The following is an 18,961-nucleotide window of genomic DNA, read 5'->3' as shown; positions in this document are numbered from 1 at the left end:
TGTAGTTACTGGGTTTGTCTTGGCAGGTAGACTCTCAAGTATTTTATATTGTCTGCAGTTATTTTAAGTGGAATTTTCCTTTCTGTCTCTTGATTTATGTGGGTTTATTTTATATCCTGCAACTTTGTTAATTGTTTCAGCTAGTTTTTTAATTGATTCTCTAGGGATACCATCACATCATCTGCAAAGAGTGATAGTTTTGTTTCCTTATTGCCTATTTGTATTCTTTCCATTTCTTCTTCTTGTCTTATTGCTATAGCTAGCATTTCCAATACGATATTGAATAATAATGGTGATAATGAACATCCTTGCTTCACCGCTGATGTTATTGGGAGAACTTCTAGTTTATCCTCATTACGAATAATGCTTGCTGAGAGTTTTAGATAAATACAACTTATCATTTTAAGGAGAGCTCAATTTATTCCTGTGTTTTCTAGTGTTTTTTCTTTCTCTGGATGTGGATAACATTTTCCATCATGAGTCCTTTGGAGTTATCATGGATCCTTGCATTGCTAAGAAGAGCTAAGTCTGTCAAAGTTAGTCATTGCACATTGTGGCTATTACTATGTACAATGTTCTCCTGGTTCTGCTCACTTCACTCAGCATCAGTTCATTCAAGTCTTTCCAGGTTTTTCTGAAGTGGGCCTGCTCATCATTTCTTATAGCACAGTAATATTCCATTACATTCATATACCACAACTTGTTCAGCCATTCCCCAACTGATGGGCATCCTCTCAATTTCCAATTCTTTGCCACCACAAAAAGAGCTGCTATAAATATTTTTGTACATGTGGGTCCTTTTCCCATTTGTATAATCTCTTTGGGATACAGACCTAGAAGTGGTATTGTTGGGTCAAAGAATCACAGTTTTATAGTCCTTTGAGCATAGTTCCAAATTGCTCTCCAGAATAGCTGGATCATTTTACAACTCCACCAATAATGCATTAGTGTTCCAATTTTTCCACATTTTCTTCAGCATTTATCATTTTCCTGTTTTGTCATGTTAACCAATCTGATAGGTGTGAGGTGGTACCTCAGAGTTGTTTTGATTCCATTTCTCTAATCAGTAGTGATTTGGAGCATTTTTTCATGTAACTATAGATAGCTTTAATTTCTTCATCTGAGAACTGCCTATTCATATCTTTTGACCATTTCTCATTTGGGGAGTGACTTGTATTCTTATAAATTTGACTTAATTCTGTATGTATTTTAGAAATGAGGCCCTTATCAGAGAGACTGGTTGTAAAAATTCTTTCCCAATTTTCTACCTGCTTCTAATCTTGGTTGCATTGGCTTTGTTTGTACAAAACCTTTTCAATTTAATATAATCAAAATTATCCATTTTGTATTTCATAATGTTCTCTCTCTCTTTTTTGGTTATAAATTCTTCTGTTCTCCATAAATCTCATGGGTAAACTATTCCTTGCTCTCCTAGTTTGCTTATAGTATCAGCTTTTATATCTAACTTGTGTATGTATTTTGATTTTATTTTGGTATACAGTGTAAAATGTTGGTCTATGCCTAGTTTCTGCCATACTCTTTTCCAGTTTCCCCAGCAGTTTTTGTCAAATAGTGAGTTCTTATCCCAGAAGCTGGAATCTTTGGGTTTATCAAACAGTGGATTACTATAGTCATTGACTACTGTGACTTGTGTACCTAACCTATTCCACTGATCAACCACTCTATTTCTTAACCAGTACCAAGTAGTTTTGATGTTGCTTTATAATATAACTTACGATCTGGTGTGGCTAGGCCACTTCCCTAGCATTTCTTTTCATTATTTCTCTTGATATTCTGCACCTTTTGTTCTTCCAGATGAATTTTGTTATTATTTTTCTAGCTTTATAGAATATTTTTGGCAGTTTGATTGGTATGGCACTGAATAAGTAAATTAATTTAGGTAGAATTGTCATTCTTATTATATTAGTTCAGTCTACCTGTGAGCAACTGCTGTTTTTCCAATTATTTAGATCAGGATTTTCATTTTAGTAATTAATTGGAGATTTTTCTCTTTTTTTAGTTATTGTAGTTGCATATCCAACATTGATCTCTCTCTTTTTTTTTAATCAATGTATGCATTTAGGAATATAAATTTTCCCCAGGTACTCCTTTGCATCCTAAAAATTTTGACACATTATCTCATCATTGTCATTATCTTTAATGAAATCATTGATTGTCTCTATGATTTGTTCTTTGACCCACTTGTTCTTTAGCATTAGATTATTTACTTTCCAATTAATTTTTAATCCATTTCCATAGCCCTTTGTTGAATGTAGTACTGATTTCATTAAGGTCTGAAAAGGGTACATTTAATTTTTCTTCATTTGTTTGTGAGGTTTTATGCACTATGAAGGTGCCATATGTAGCGGAGAAAAAGATAGATATATAGATAGATATAGATATAGATATATAGATATATATAGATATATATATATATAGATATCTATCTATCTATCTATATATATATATATATATATATATATATATATATAGAGAGAGAGAGAGAGAGAGAGAGAGAGAGAGAGAGAAAGAGAGAGAGAGAGATTGATATTCCTTTCTATCCCCATTCAGTTTTCTCATCTGGTGATTTTTAAAGAAAATGATTGATAACCTTTTTTCTGAATAGTTTAAGAGGAAAATGGACTGGATATACTTTCAAGTTCCCTTCTAGTAGTTCTGTGATTCTTTCTTCTTGCTATTATGATCCATTAGTTCATTAGCTGTTTTCTACAATGCAGCTTTTGAGATTTCATGAAAGACAATATGGTCATACATGCAATGTTTAATTTATATGTGCTTCATTATCTTCCAGTATCATGATATTGTGATCTGGGGCTCATATACATAAAAATACATAGATTGCATCACTAAAAAAAGTACCTGAATGTCTAATTAAAACCAAATAAACTATATTTAGAAAGTTTTTTAAGAGTTTTTTTTATATTAGTTATTTAATGAAGTAGTATATTTTAAAGCATTTTGAATGTTTTAAGTACACAATATTATTATTATATATACACAGTCCAACAGAGTTATAGTTGTAGAAACAATAAATGTCAGTATCATCATGTCTGTGTCTGCATATTATTTTTCATGTTTAATATTTTTAAAAATAATGAAGTGAGAAATAGCTATGGGAAAGAAATTTGGAGGGATAATTTCTTATGTATTTTGTTCTAATTTGTTCTACTCTTGGGTGCTGCCCCTATGAAATCTCATTGTTTCTGGCAGGGCACATGGATATTGAAATTTATAGCATGCACATACACATGGTCTGTGTCTATATGAGGTAAGAACAACCAGTTGAGGAGTGAAAAATGCAGTCTGACCCTTGGGGGAAGAGGCATCTAGATTCCTTCCCAAATACTACTGACAGTTTTTTGGGTTTGGTTTGGTTTTGTTTTTTTCACTAAGCTGACTGATTTATTTATTTTGGCATTCAACTGCTTTAGTGTGTCCCAAAGCTTCTAAGATTATACTACTTCAAGAACATGAATTGTCTCAACACCCTATTCTGTAATTCTACATTTCTTAGGCGAGTGAAAAAACTTTTCAGGCCGTGACTATTTCCCTAAATCTACTTATGTTGCTTTCTGCCACGGCATCCAAAACTAGGGCTTTGTCTTTGTATTCCAGAGCCCTGGAACAGCTATGTTTCTTTGCTCCTCAAAATCATCTTCCTGTTAATCTTAATCTTGAACCTATTTATCTCTCCCTGTGCCCTGCTTATTCTAAACCTACTTTTCATACTCGCTTCCAATCCCTCTATTCCTTAGTACTATTCCAGGCTATGTTATTCTCCCTTCCCAATTAGTTGAATGGGTTTTATTCTACAGTGCCCTATAGAAATCTCTTGAATCCTGCATTTTTCTTGTCCTATTACTGACTACCTCTTGCCAAACCTCTCAAAATTCCTTTCACTACCCATCTCCTTTCATCCTATTCACATGCCTACTAAAGGGAACAAAGTAAATCACAAAGTCATGCCAACTGAGTCCACTACAATTTTATGTTATCTGACATCAACTGGGCTCTCTTTACAACAAAGAAAGACTATTATTCTTCCCTAGTAGATTTCCTTTCCCATTCACTACATTGGCTATTCCAAACCATCTCTTCCATGCTACCCCTTTCCCCAATCTATCTGCTAGGGACCTCACTATAGTTCAATTCCCATCTCAAAAAAAATCGAGACCATTCACCAAGAGCTCCCCCATTTCCTCTCTTCCTCATCATATATCATTCAAACATCATTTACCACTATCTACTCCTTCCCTCCATTCTGCTGATGAGTTGACCTTTCTCTTTGCCAAGATCAACCGCTTTACATGTACTCTTGATCTCCCCTCTTGTCTTCTCAAGCAGAATATCCTTACCCTCACCCCCACTTTATCTCTAATCTTCAGTCTCTTCCTGTTTGTAGGTTCCTTCCTGATGCCTACCAATATAACCATGTATCCCCCAATCTTAAAAAACCCTCAGTAGATCCTACCATCCCTGCTAGTTTTATTGTGTATCTCTCTTCCCCCTTCTTAGCTAAACTCTTTGAAGAAGTCGTCTATACTCAGTGCATTACACTACCTCTTCACTCAGTTTCTTCTAAACTAAATTCTCTATTATCTGGTTTCCATCCTCATCATTTAACTGAAATTGCTGTCTCCAAATTTACCATTGATGTCTTAATTGCCCCGTCTAATGGCCTTTACTCAATCATCCTCCTTGACTTCCGTATAGCATTTGACTCTGAACACTTTTTCTTCCTAGATATTCTCTCTGTTCTGAGTTTTCTGTTTTCTTGGTTCTCCTGTCTGTCTCTCCACTCATTCTCAATCTCCTTTATTGGATTTTTGTCCATGCCATGCCCAGTAACTGTAGGCATTCCTTAAGACTCTGTCTTTGGCTCTCTTCCATTTTTCTCTTAATCTCTCACTTGGTGATCTAATCAGGTAGTAGATCCAATTTTCATGTCTGTGCAGTTGATTTCCAAACTATTGTCCATCCCTAGTCTCTACCCAGAACTCCAGACCTACATCACTGACTGCTTACTAACATTACAATTTGTATATCCCATAGGCATCTGTGACAAGAGCAGTATCATAAGGCCCTACCCCATTAAGGTTAGTCTGGCCAGCTTTTCATTACACTTAAAAGAGATTGAAATTGTCCTCAAGATTGAATTGGCTCAAGGGACTAAGACTAGAGGGATTCAGATATCTTTCTGATTTTCTAAGTATACATACTAGCCATGAAGAGCAAGAACTCTCCTTTCACTCAGTCAAAAGTATTTTTATTTTTTAAATATTTTTTCCAATTATGTGTAAAATTTTTTAACATTCTTTTTTTTAATTTTGAATTCCAAATTCTCTGTTTCCTTTCCCTCCCCACTCACTGAGAAAGCAAATAATTTGATATAGGTTAAAAATGTGCAGTCATGCAAAACATATTTCCATATTAGTCATGCTGTAAAAAAAAAAAAAGAAAAAGAAAGTTTAAAAGTATGATTTGATCTGCATTCAGACTTTATTCTTTCTCTGGCTAGCATTTTTTAATCAAGTCCTTCAGAACTGTCTTAGATCATTGTGTTGCTAAGATTAGTTAAGTTGATCGTCATATATAGTATTACTGTGACTGTATCCAATGTTTTTCTGGTTCTGTTCGCTTCACTTTGCATCAGTTCATATAAATCTTTCCAGGGTTTTCTGAAAGCATCCTGCTTATCATTTCTTAAAGCACAATCTCAGCCAAATCAAGGCCATAACTTTGTTGAGTATCCTTTCCATGATTTGAATATCCTTCCTCAGTATAGCTAAGAAAGTATCCTTTTGTTGCATGTTAGATGGATTACTTAGGCCTTATTTATTTTCCATTTTCTTAAACTAAGTTGCTAACTCAGCCTGAGTCTACTAAAGCATCTCAAACTCAACATGTCTGTGTATAGCACAATATTCCTTCACAATCGTATACCACAACTTGTTCAGCCATTCCCCAACTGAAGGGCATCCACCCTCCAATTTCTGATTCTTCCAATAAATATATATTAAGCACTTTCTATGTGCCAGGCACTAGACTAAGTGTTAAAGGCAAAAAGTAGTCTTTGCCCTCAAGGGCTCATATTCTAATGGGAGAAGCAACATATAAATAACAAAGCACATACAAGGCATGTGCAGAGTAGATGGAAGATAATCACAGAAGGCAAGGCATTAACAGCTAGAGGGACCAGGAAAGGCCTCCTGTAGAAAGTGAGGTATCTTTTTTTTTTTTGGCTAGGCAGTGGGGTTAAGTGACTTACCCAGGATCACACAGCTAGTAAGTGTTATGTGTCTGAGGCCAAATTTGAACTCAGGTTCTCCTGAATCCAGGGCCGATGCTCTATCCGCTGTGCCACCTAGCTACTCCTAAAGTGAGATGTCTTGAAGGAAGCCAGGGAAACTAAGAGGTGGAGATGAGGAGGGAGAATATTCCAAGTATGAAGGACAGCCAGACTGGCAGCATGACCAACACACCACAGCAAAGCTGTACTCAGCCAAATCAAGGCCATAACTTTGTTGAGTATCCTTTCCATGATTTGAATATCATTCCTCAGTATGGCTAAGAAAGTATGCTTTGGTTACATGTTAGATGAATTACTCATGTCTTGTTTCATTCCAGTTTCTTAAACTAAGTTGCTAATTCAGCCTGAGTCTACTAAAGCATCTCAAACTCAACATGTCACAAGCAGAGATTTCTAATCCTCTCTTTTAGATTTCCCTGTTTTTCTTGAGAACATTGCCATCCCTCTGATCACCTAGGTTTGCAACCTTTGTCATCCTTACCTCCTCTCTTGTTCATCCCATATATCCAGTCAGTTGCTAAATCATGTAATATTTTTCTTTGTGACTCTCACTTATGTCCCACTCTTCCTAGACTATTGCAGTAGCCTTCTAATTGGATTCCCTGCCGCAGTTCTCTCTTACTAAAATCCTTCCTCCTCCTTGCAGATGCAGACATACTTTTCCTAAAGTGTATGTCTGACCATGCTTCTTTTAACCTCCAGTGGTTCCTGATTACCTCTAGGATCAAATATAAACTCTTCTGTTTGGTATTTAAAGTTCACATCCCAGACCTTTCCTATCAAGCTTTAAACATACAATGGCTGATTGTACTACTTCTCCCCTGCATATACTTTATGGTCTAGCCCTACTGGCCAACTTCTTGTTCCTCTTACATGATGCTTTATCTCTAGTCTCAGCTTTTTGGTCTTGCTTTCTTCTGTACCTGGAATGCTTTCCTTAATAACCTCTGTCTCATATAATCCCTAGCTTCCTCTCAGACTCAATTCAAGTGCTACCTTCTATGAATGGCCTTTTCTTATCATGTCCCTTATTCCCCCAATTACTAGTGTTTTCTCTTCCAAGATACCTTCCACCTACTTGTTTTTATCTTGGATGTACCAGTCTATGTGTATGTTGTATCTTGTATTGAAATGTAAATTCCTTGAGAATAGAGACCATTTTTTGCTTTTTCTTTGTGAATCCCCTTAGCACAATGACTGGCATATAATAAGAGATAAATAAATGCTCATTGACTGATTTCCACAGCCACAGCTGCCACTAAACTCTTCTTAATCCAGCAATACTTCTGTAGTGAAGTCCGCAGGATGTCTTCCAGATTCTACAAACAAGTCATTGAGTCAACTCATCCAAAATGCTTCACATTCTCACTCTGCCTTCTTACTTTAACTTAGGAACTAACTGATTTTCAATATTTTCTCCTAGGCTGTCCTGACAATTCTAAATTGAAATTTCCCATTGAGTACATATCTGAAAACAAATGTGAAAGGAGTTTCTATTCATAAAGAATTATAACTTTATTTTTTTTTCTAAATGAAATATCTCTAAGCTCACTAAATATACTTATAATGCATCAAGTCTACTGGAATTCATTTTGGTGTAGGGATAGAGAGTGGGCGTGTGATTTTACATTCTGGCATATTGAATGTAATTATATAGGAAAGCTTTTGAACAATGAAAATTGGCCATCTCTCTTCAGAAATGTCAAAATTACTTAACTGATTATTTTGCCTGATTGTTCCTTTATTCACCCATTAAATAACACCAGACATACAGACAAAAAAAGCATCATATCTCAGCAGTTTCAGAGTAGAAAATAAAATACCATGACTTGAGCTTGAAAACAAACAAATGCATAAAATAGGCATAAAATCAAGTTCTTCTGCCCATCATAACTGTAGACCATTATTATTAGGATTAGTCTTGACTGCCAAAGAAGACAATTTGGTATTCTTTTAACACATCCAAAATAACTTAATCTGTTTTTAATGAACTTGCATTTGCTAAAAATATAAGCATCTATAACTCAAGCTTAATTTTTAAAAATTGTGTTTATTATTTAGTGTGAAAGTCATCTGCTTTCTAGCCTTTGTATTTTTTCATTAGCATAAATCTGCCTTTTCATTCAATAATAGTTTAAATTTTTTAAAAAATTCTTGATGGGCAGCTCCAGATCTGTGATTTTATTAGTACATTGAACTCCTCATGTAAAAACTTTATCAGCAAATGCAGATCAGCAATTCATCAATAACTTATAGTCCTAGAGAGTTGCCTGAGATAGTGAATGATTGAGACTTGGCATTGGTTACATATCTAGGATCCATAAGAAGCAAGGCTTCAATCCAGGTCTTCCTGACCGTCAAAAAGGACCCTCTATCCACCACACTGCACAGCTTCTCACTAAGATCTTTGTATTATTTGAAGATGACAAGCTAGAAGAAAAATTATATTTAGGAAAACTGATTTATAAAAATTGTCCTTCTGATTAAGAGACCATCTCAAATAGAGACATGTTTTGGGCAGACAGTTGGCCTCCTTGAGCCTGCCTTGTGGCTTTGGAGAAGACTTTGCTGGATTCAGCAAGGGAGTCATGCAGGTGCCAGAACTTGCTGGGAAGCAAACACCTGCCAGGCTACTCCAGATAACTCCGTCAGTCAGAGGCATTTTCCCAGGCTCCCAGATGAATGGTCTCTAATAGCCGTGGGAGAGGGCTTTCTCCTGTTATGCACTGTACCACAGACTCTACTTGGCAGCTTTGTGGAAGCTCAAGTCAACTTGGCTGTGAGTCCACTGGAAAACAAGTGATGCTGGATAATTTTACAGTAAAAACCCAGTGTCTGATATTTCCTCTCAGTATCCTGGGACCATGAAATATAACAACCGGGGCAAATTACCACTCCCTTAAAATGCATTACTCACTGGAGCACATTGCTGCTTAAAAGTAAACTACAGTCTCTCTAAGCTTGAATGGAATTTGTTTAAGTCACATTTGGAGTTTTAGCTTCTGTTAATGAATTTTTTGAACTACCAATAAAAACCGTTTGCAGCAAAATATGAAATTTTCGAAAAGCTAACAAACTTACTATGTTTATTGTTTGTCTTTGCACTTATAAGGATAATTTTCCTCCCTTTTCTTAGAGATTAAATGTTCCTTTCTGAACAACTTATTGAACTAGGTAAGATTTTACTCGGTGACAGGCCTTCATTTTTGTTGTAGTTATCAAAAAATGATGAGTAGAAAGGTAGAGGGAATTAATTAAGAGTTAATCTGGGGTGTCCCCTAAGTTTTAATGCAGTGCTAAACTATTAAAGGTTAGATGATGTAGAGATTAGAATTGTACTAAGACTTTGGGGACACCCTGTAGAGAAGGAAAGAGTTGATCTGTAATAGTTGATGATGCTTATGAGAAATAATGTGTTCTAACCAATCCTGGAAACTTCATTATTTAGAAAATCCATGGTCATACCAGAATTACTTTCTAAAATACAATAAAGTAAAACCTCTTTCAGTAGTGCTTTATGGATCACAGATTTAGATCAAGAAGAGAAGACTTCAGAGATCATCTAATCCAAACCCTTAATTTTATGTATGAGGACATCAAAGCCCAAAGCAATGAAGTTCGAGACCCTTGTGGTGGTACTATATATAGCAGAGCTAGGGTATGAACCTAGGGCCTCCATATCTAGCCTTCTATCCAGTCCCACATTTGCAAAGCAATTTCCTCAGAACTACCCTGTGAGGTAAGGTGAGTAGTACACAGGTGTTATTATCTCCATTTTACAGACGAGAAAATAGCCTCAGAAAGGTTGTAACTTACATAAAATTACTTTGATACTTTAATAGATCTATGATCTCATCAATGTGATTATGGCCTCCTTTTATGCAAATTACAAGCTCATCCATGCCATCTCATCCTCCATGACTCTTGTCTCTATTTTTTCCCAGTTTTTCACCAGCTAGCTGAAAATTTTCCTTTTTGTCTTTTTATTTCTAATGCCTATCTTAGTTACTGTAGCATAATAGGATTTTAATGAATAGTTGTTGAGTTGAATTGCATTGTACTCTGTAATATTGGGTTATATTTTAGGTATTGTAGTAAAGTTCCTGTGCAGTTTCGGTGAGAAATTATGTTGGATGTACTACCTTTTACTGATATGTGCTGAATAGTGAAAGTTACACTCTGATAGCAAAACTCTAGTTTATGCCTACCAAACCAGAGAGGTAGAACAGATTTCATAGAATTTAAATGCTGTTTTCCACTTACATAGTAAGTTACAGATTTTCAGGGTTAAAACACACAAAAAAATTAATTTTTCTCATTTGTCCCTTTACTGAAAGTAAAATGGAAGATTTTATCAATTGGGGTAAATTGAAATGAGTAACTTTAATAGCATCTCAAATGTATGATATTTATTAACACATCATCTGAGTCTTAATTACCCAGAGCATTTAATACACCAGCAGAAGTTGGGTGGCCTAGAAAAATATTACATATTTCATATTTTTCCATATTATGGGGGAAAACATTATAAACCATTGCTATTGAAAATCAATTTCAACGCAGTGATTTTGTTAGTCCATAGCCACCAATTTATGTCTTACAAAATGCCAAAGTAACAAGACAAACAAATGTAAAATATATTTCTATTCTTAAAATTACCTCATAAAGTATCTGCTTTATAGAAATCCATGTAATGCAAAAGATTTGCACATTTTCTTTGACCTTTTTGTCAGAAGAAAACCACATGACCTGGATGAAATCTGCTCTTCTAGTATTATAGATGTGTGTTTTAGGAAATTTTATATCATTTCACTAAATCTGTAAATAACCTTTTTTAGTTTCAATTAGCATCTCTTTTTTCATGCATTATCAACAAAAGAGATTATGTGTTACATCACCAGTTTGTTTAGGAAAGAAAGTTTTTAATGTTTGATTTCACTGAAAAATATATTAGAAGAATTGTGATTGTCAAAGTGAAAAAAACTTGGTAATTTTCTTTAGTTTTCTTCTTTAAATATAGTAAGATATTTAATAAAATTGAGATCATAAAGTATATTTAAAGACAAATGAATCCTTAGGGGTTGTGAAGTCTGGACCCCTTATTTTACAGATGAAGAAACCGGTAAGTCTGTGGTGGTGAGATAGTATGCTTAGGACCTCAAGCTAGGTAATAACTGTGACTAGAATACAGCTCTCCTGACTCACAATGTGGTGCAAGTCTGTATTATCTTTTCACATTATGACAGTCTTCGAAGGAAATCCAACACTATAGACCCTCTGTGTCTGCCTAATTTCAGCAATAGGGATGGAGAAGGAAGCATTGGTAAGATCAGTAGCCCCAAACCACTCACATAGTGCCTGGGTTCTCTAATCTACAAAATCAGGAATGACGGCAGCAATCAGCACAATTACTTTTTTTTAACTCCAAGTAATTTACTTTTAATCACTGGGTACCATCCACCTTCTTCACTGGCTACGTAGGGTTATTATAAGGAGATTTGTATAGCCAATTACTCTATTCTTCTTCATTTCCATTACTGAAGAGAAGATATCTTTCACTTCTATCCTGGAACCAAACATTTTTTAATATTAGTGATGTGGGATGGTTCAGATAACTCCAAGGGCTTCCATTTAGCTTTGCCCGTAGTAACTTGCAAGAAACTATTAAAAGCAATTCCTAAGAAATCATGATGTCCATGGTCGCAGTTCAGTTGCCCTGATCAGTCACCACAGCTGAGACCCAAACAGATAATATTTCATCTCCTCTATCTAAGCAAAAGCACTCTTTCCCAAAACTCCCAGTAGAATTTAGGGTGTTCCTATGTTATGTTGCCTTTGGGTACTCTTCTATATTGGGTTGAAAAGGATAGCTACATAATCTTCATTCAAACAGTCACAATAGCCACAAGAACTCAAAATAACTTTAAAGTAGTTGTGATAATATTAAATTCTGATCATAACAACAGTTAAAAACAAAAAGTTCCAACTAAAGATGATCCATTTTTTTCTTTTGTGCACAAGGAAATAAAATTTAGGAAAACTACGTTTCTTGATAGAGAAAAAAACTTTTAAGATGGAGTAGCTGTAAAAAAAGAAAAAGAGTAAGCTACATGTTAAAGTTCTAGAATCCATTACTTTAAATTTACAACAGCATTTGAAATTCTGAAATCCTGACATCATGGTGATCAAATCACACTTGAGCATTTCCATTTTTAATGGCAGAATTTACCATTTCCTGTCAACTAAAATATCTCTATTACAGAAGATTGTTAAGAATGATAAAAAAAAAAGTTAAGATTTTGCATATTGCCATACCCCCACGTCCGATTCATGCCTACAGCTGGCCCATGAGTCAGCAAAAGAAGTCTGATTCTCAGCATTCCATTCTATATCTTTTATCAATGTCCATTAGCTTTCTAAGTCCTGGTAACTCTGGTGCACAGCCTCTGGTTCTGCAGCTAAAACAGCCCTTGCCCAAAGAGGACTCTTTCTAACAGTCCTCCAAATATGGACACAAAACCTGTGTCTAACAAGCTAACTAACAGCTGGGAGGATAGAGAACCTGTCAAATAGAGTGGGAGTTTAGGGATGTCTTAGATTTTCGACGGAATAGAAGCACGCTTACTAGTCTAGTTGTGACCATCTCAATACAATTTTACTAACACCTCCTTAGATTGACAGTCAATGACCCCTTGTTTTAAAAACTAAACGCAAAGTTTTTTATGGGAGAGAATATCATCCCACTCTGCCCATCTAGCATGGCAGTGGCCATTATGTTACCTTCCAGCATCCCCAGAGCTCCTATTTGTGTGGAGAGCTACTACAGCCCCCCCAATCTCCAAATCAAATTTAGCCACTTGATTTAACCAGGCATGTATGGGAGTCTGGAACTAAAGACCTCATGGATTTTTTTTTCATTTATTTTCTAGTTGATGATGAGAGTTTTCTGAATTTGGAGGCTTTTTACTTCAATCATTTTGTGTGTAGTGGGAGGAGAGCTATCCCTATGCCACATCTCTCTTGGACATCTTCCAACAGATTACGTTGAAGCATTATCTTTTATTGGAAAGTATACCTGGTATCTGACAGGAAAGTGACAAACTTATTTTTGAAAGCAAACAAAAGTTCTTTATTTGAGGTAGGCAGCTGCCATAAAGACTATGTTCCAAAATGATGTTTAATGTCTAACCTAAGCAGCAGACAATTTAATTCGTTATTTTGCTTTAAAAGTGTGGGATTCAGGGGATAGCTAGGTGGCACAGTAGATAGAGCAGCCCTGGAGTCAGGAAGCCCTGAGTTCAAAACTGGCCTCAGACACATAACACTCACTATCTGTGTGACTCTGGGCAAGTCACTTAACCCCAATTGCCTCACCAAAAAAAAAAAGTGTGGGACTCAGAAGTATTCTTTCACCTTTACTTGTTTATGTCATTTTGTAAATGATGTAACTAGGGCATTTATAGAACTATCCCAAGAAACCAGGTCTAAAATGAATATCTGTTCTGAAATAATGTTCTTGAGCCTGATGATTATTTTTTTCATTGTCTTATAGGATATAGGCTTCGCATAACAGCTTATTTCATCAAAAGAGAGATTCACCTTCATTGTATTGTGGGGAAGCCGAGTTATGGTAAGTGGCATGCTCTTTGGGTTCTATACCTTTTGGTACAATAACTTTTCTTCAGAAAAGAAATAACAATCAAGCAATTAGCAATGTTATTGCTACTGTAACCTGCATATAGTTTAAGCATTTCTTAGAAAAATTTCAAAAATGTTTTCATGTACGTATGCATATATGTAGGCCTCTTTATACTTACTATCTAACTGGGAATAATCAGCTGAGCCAAACCAAATTTTACTTTTCTGATGAGTCTCAGCACTTTCTTAAGTCTCCACAGTGAATCAACAAGAGATTGCACCATGAATCACTTCATCATTGTTTAAGCACATTGTAACATCAAAAATATGCAAGTGTGTACATGAAAAAGATTTTTCTCAATCTAATGCCATAAAATCCCTACATAGGTAATGTAACTGGGCCAGATTTTTTTTCTTCTATTTTTCTCAAGCCAAGGTGTCCCAAGGGGAAGTGACTTTTAAAATGTCCAGGCATTAACAATAAAGTCAAATAATAATTATTATCTTTTGAACTGGTCTTTTTTCAAAGAAAAGAAAGTTAACTGTATTTGGCCAATTTAAGGATATAAAAGTTTTTTAAAGACTTTTTTTACATCTTATGAAAATATTTTTAGTCTTTAAAAAAGAAAGAAGAGATCATTTTCAACTTGCAGATCAGGAAAAGCTTCATTGGCGGTATGATACCTAAGTTTGACCTTAAAGAAAAGAGAGGATTTTTACATATGCTGAAACTCATTGTACAGATGGAGGAACCATATGATTAAAAGTACACAAACTGGAGATCACAGAGTGAGAAAAGGAGATCTAGAGCAATCTGATTTAGTTAAAATGTAGAATATGGGACAAGGAGAATCTCATAATTGAAAAGGACCTCAGAGACCATCTAGTCCAAACCCTATCTGAAAAGAATTCTTTCTACAATGTCCTCCTATTTGGTTCTCAACCCTTTTCTCCAAGATCTCCAGTGAGCAGGACCAAATTGGAGAGAGCAGGCAGAGGGAAGGCATGAAAATGAGGAAAAGCTTCTTGAAGAATGTGGAATTTTAGTGGGAATTAAAGGAAGCCAGGAGGCAGAAATGAGGAGGGAGAGAATTCTCCCCTGCATCGTGGAAAGCAACCAGTGAAAAAGCAAGGGAGTGGGCAACTGAAATGTCATGTTTCAGGAACAGCAAGGGGGCGGTGGCAGATGTCACTGTACTTCAAAGTACATGAAAGTGAGTAAGGTATAAGAAAGACTGGAAAGATGGTGGCGGGGGGACAGATTATGAAGGGCTTTGAATGACTGAGAATTTTATATTTGATCCTGGAGATAATAAGCAACCATTGGAATTTTTGAATGGGGGGAGGGGTGTGTGACAGGATCAGACCTGTGCTTTTGGAAGATTAATTTGACAGCTGAATGTAGCATAGACAAGTAAGGAGAGACGAGGCAGGCAGACCCACCAGCAGACTGTTGAAAAAGTCCAGCCATGAGGAAATGAGGGTTTGCATCAAGGTGGTAGCAGTGGCAGAGAAATGAAAGGGGCATATACAAGACATTTTATAAAGGTAAAACTGATACTATTTGTAAAAAGATTGAATATGGAGGGTGAGATAGAATGAATTGTCAACTGAATGGATGATTAACTGAGTGGAATCACCCTTGTGAATGATTAAAATAAAGTGGAGATGGAGAGCATCAGAATTTAAAATAAGTTCCTTGAGGATAAAGACTTTTGTTTTTGTCTTTTTTTATCACTAATGCCTAGCTCAGTATCTTTCATGTGCTAAGCTGTTCATATTTGTTGAATTGAAGACCATATTTTCTTCTAAGTTTTTATTTATATATCTTCCAAATATAGATAAAATGAAATCATCTCAAGCCAACTATAGACATTCTGTATTTAATATCCCTTTTTCTTCTTTCATGAGTACTAGCTCCAAAAGTCCAGCCAAGGATGGATAGCTATCCAATTTGTTCCCATACATAAATAATACCATCTAGGTAGTCCTGAAAGAAGACTGCTGGATAGAGGATAACTAAGTTGCTCACAGAGACTTCCCTACTCAGAAACACAGAGCTAGAAGGGACCTCAGGCCATTACATTCAATCTGTATCTATATAGGAAATTCTGCTGCCATATTCCCAACATGTAGTCATCTAGCTTTTATTGATGAGCACTCATGAAGGGTAACACTCTCTCTCCTGAGGCAACTTATTCATTTTTTAATTGCTCAATTTTTTTTTTTGTTATATTGAGCCTATTAGTCTCTCTACAAATTCCAAACATCGCTCCTAGGTCTGCCTTCTAGGGTTTAACAGAGCAAGTTGATTCCTCTTCCACATGCCAGCACTTCACTTAATTACTCGAATAAAAGTATAGGTAGTGATGCTTATCAAATTTTTAAACAATAGAAAGCAATATTTGAAGAGAGCTATCATGTTTCCCTTAAGTACTCTTCCTTAAATTAATCATCCCTCTTTCCTTATCAGGCCTCAGGGATGGTCTCATTCACTGGCCTCAGCTTGCCTTATTAGCATTGTTCCTCCTGAGAAACTCGAAGGGACTAACTTCAAAAATCTTATGCCTAAAATTGCAGCAGCAGCCAAGAGGGATAAGAAACTGCTTTGGGCCATCTCTGGGAAAGTTTTTGGAGGGAGGGCGCCCAGTGATACCTGCTACTTTCACCTACCCTAGAAGCACTATCCCCCTTTTCAAATTGCAGGTACCAGGAAGATCATAATACCAAGTGGATTGTGAAAGTGGAGGGAGAAGCCAAAATGGCAGAAGAGTGGAAAGAATAAAAAAAGACATTTCTTCATTAAAAAATAAAATTTAATTTAAAAAATATTAAGCCATAGACAACTGGTTTGTGAGGTGTTCTCTAGGTTTTTTTCTCCCATAATTACCTCATAATTTGTTTTGCTTTGTTTTCATTTATCTTCTAGTTGATGGTGAGTTTTCTGAATTTAGGGACTTTTTACTTGAATTGTTTTGTGTATTGGAAGGAGAACTACCTCTATACCTATCAATTTCAAAAACTAATCTTCACATAGTAAAGTGTCAAGGCCCTTCACCGTCATGAACAGGCACCTGCGGATATGCCGAAATTGTCAGTGCCCTTCTTAGAATGTGATACCCAGAAGATGCACATGCAATCTGAATAGGATAGAACAGAGGAACCATCCTTTCCCTAGTCCTAGACAACCTGCATCTCTGAAGGCAGCCCAAGATCACAAAAGGTGGTTACCTAGCAGTAGGTAGAACACTGGGCCTGGAGTTGGGAAGACCAGAGTTTAAATGCAGCCTTAAACAAGTCCTAGCTTTGTGATCCTGGGCAAGTCATTTGCCCTCTGCCTCAGTTTTCTCAATTGTAAAATGAGGATAATAATAACACCTACCTCTACAATTGTTGTGGAATTAAATTAGATAATATTTTGTAAAGTGATAATAAGCATAGTGCCTGACACATAGTAGATATCGTGGTTTCATGTTGTGTTGTGGTGGCACTGTCTCGAAGAATTCAGAGTCAGATCACCTCTAATCCAAGTACAGGCATTTATTGAAGATTGACACCCCTTAGAAGTAGGTTAGGTTCCAAGAGGAACCAGCAACTTAGTAAGACAACACAGGCAAATTTATAGTGTAATGATGCTGATTACACAACAGAAATTATGAATATTAAAAAGGCAGGGAGAATTTGTTAAGGGATTAGGTAATGGGGAGGGATCCCAGCCTCAGTAGAACTGCATATCCAGTTACCCACATTGCATACAGAAAAACCCCTTTGTTGGGGTATGTACGTATGATAATGATATTATAATAAGCCTCTCTATGGCATAAGTTCACTGTAGGTCAGTCCTTTAACAATTACTGCACAGGCGCTATCTTATGGTGGGCCCTTTCTATGATTTGGCGGTCTAGTATCCTGCTCTATATCCTGGTGGGGCTGTCTTCTGATTGGCTAGCTGTTGTGGTCCTGTCTGGTCAAGACGGATGATGTGATTCAGGTTGGGTACATGGCCACACCTGTTTTGTGGGAAGTATGTGAATTGGATCTCAGGGCAGGGGCTAGCTAGAGGATTGAGTCTGGGGGCAATGGCTAGCTAGGGGTAATTGCTAGCTAGAGGCAATGTCTGTATTAAGTCTAGGGGCAGTGGTTTAGAGTTTGGGAGCCTATGATGTGGGCTGTGTGGTCAAATCAGGACATGCCCACTGTTGAATGGGGCCCATAAGGAAATTAGGATATTGGGACTGGGGGCAGCTCTATTAGGATTCCATCAGTAGATGCTTAACAAATGCTTATTATTCCCTTCTCCTTCCCCATCCTTGTTACACTATGGATTCCTGTTGAATTTATACTCAATTAAAACCTTCAAATATAAACTCAAGTTTAGAATTCTACATTTCTCTTTGTTAATTTTGACTCATTAGATTCAGTCACTTGTTCTAGCCTATTGATACTTTTTTATATATTGACTAATTAAACATTTGCTACCTCTTTGCTTTCTTTTATCTGAGAATTGGATGAGTATTACTAACTCTGGCTTTATTCAAGTAATTAAGTATCCTGTATCACTCCACTAGAGACTTCCTTTCAAGTAGACTTTGAGCAATTAATGACTACTATTATAGTCCTCCCATTCAGCCAATTTTGAATCTACCTAACTATATTATCATTTAACCCACATTTCTCCATTCTTTCCATAAGGATAGTATAAGAGACTGTCAGATGCTTTACTGCACTTTTTGTGGTATTTGAGTATACTAGAATATTATTGTATGTTTAGAAATAGGGGGTTACATTCAGAAATAACTATAGTGTATAAGCAATAAATCTTACTTTTAAAAAATGCTTTGTTGAATTCAGGGTAAAAAAAATATAACTAATTGTCCTGATCTACCGGTCTTGTAATGCTCTCAAAAAAGGAAATGAATCTATTCTGGCTTGACCTGTTCTTAATGAAGTCATACTGTTTCTCCTTACTGATTCCCCCACTTCCCTTTCTAG

At 36.1% G+C, this 18,961-nt stretch overlaps 1 protein-coding gene across 5 annotated transcripts in view; it reads left to right on the top strand.

Annotated features, from left to right (window-relative positions):
* Positions 1-18,961, top strand: part of SLX4IP (SLX4 interacting protein) — a 265,690-nt gene that overhangs the window by 194,656 nt on the left and 52,073 nt on the right. For 4 of the 5 annotated variants that reach the window (XR_013484629.1, XR_013484628.1, XM_078149720.1 and 1 more), the window contains one exon: positions 13,884-13,961. Coding sequence is in view for 3 of the 5 variants with exons in the window: in XM_078149720.1 (XP_078005846.1) it covers positions 13,884-13,961 (78 nt within the window). In the remaining 2 variants the exon portion in view is untranslated. Of the gene's footprint in view, positions 1-13,883; positions 13,962-16,675; positions 16,760-18,961 lie in introns of those variants that run through there. The other variant, XM_078149719.1, reaches the window with a different exon arrangement.

This window comes from Phascolarctos cinereus, unplaced genomic scaffold (assembly GCF_003287225.1).
Source record: "Phascolarctos cinereus isolate Bilbo 61053 unplaced genomic scaffold, phaCin_HiC Scaffold_2;HRSCAF=192, whole genome shotgun sequence".
Taxonomy (NCBI): domain Eukaryota; kingdom Metazoa; phylum Chordata; class Mammalia; order Diprotodontia; family Phascolarctidae; genus Phascolarctos; species Phascolarctos cinereus.
The sequence above is the reverse complement of the archived record's forward strand: the minus strand, read 5'-3'. Positions and strand labels throughout refer to the sequence as shown.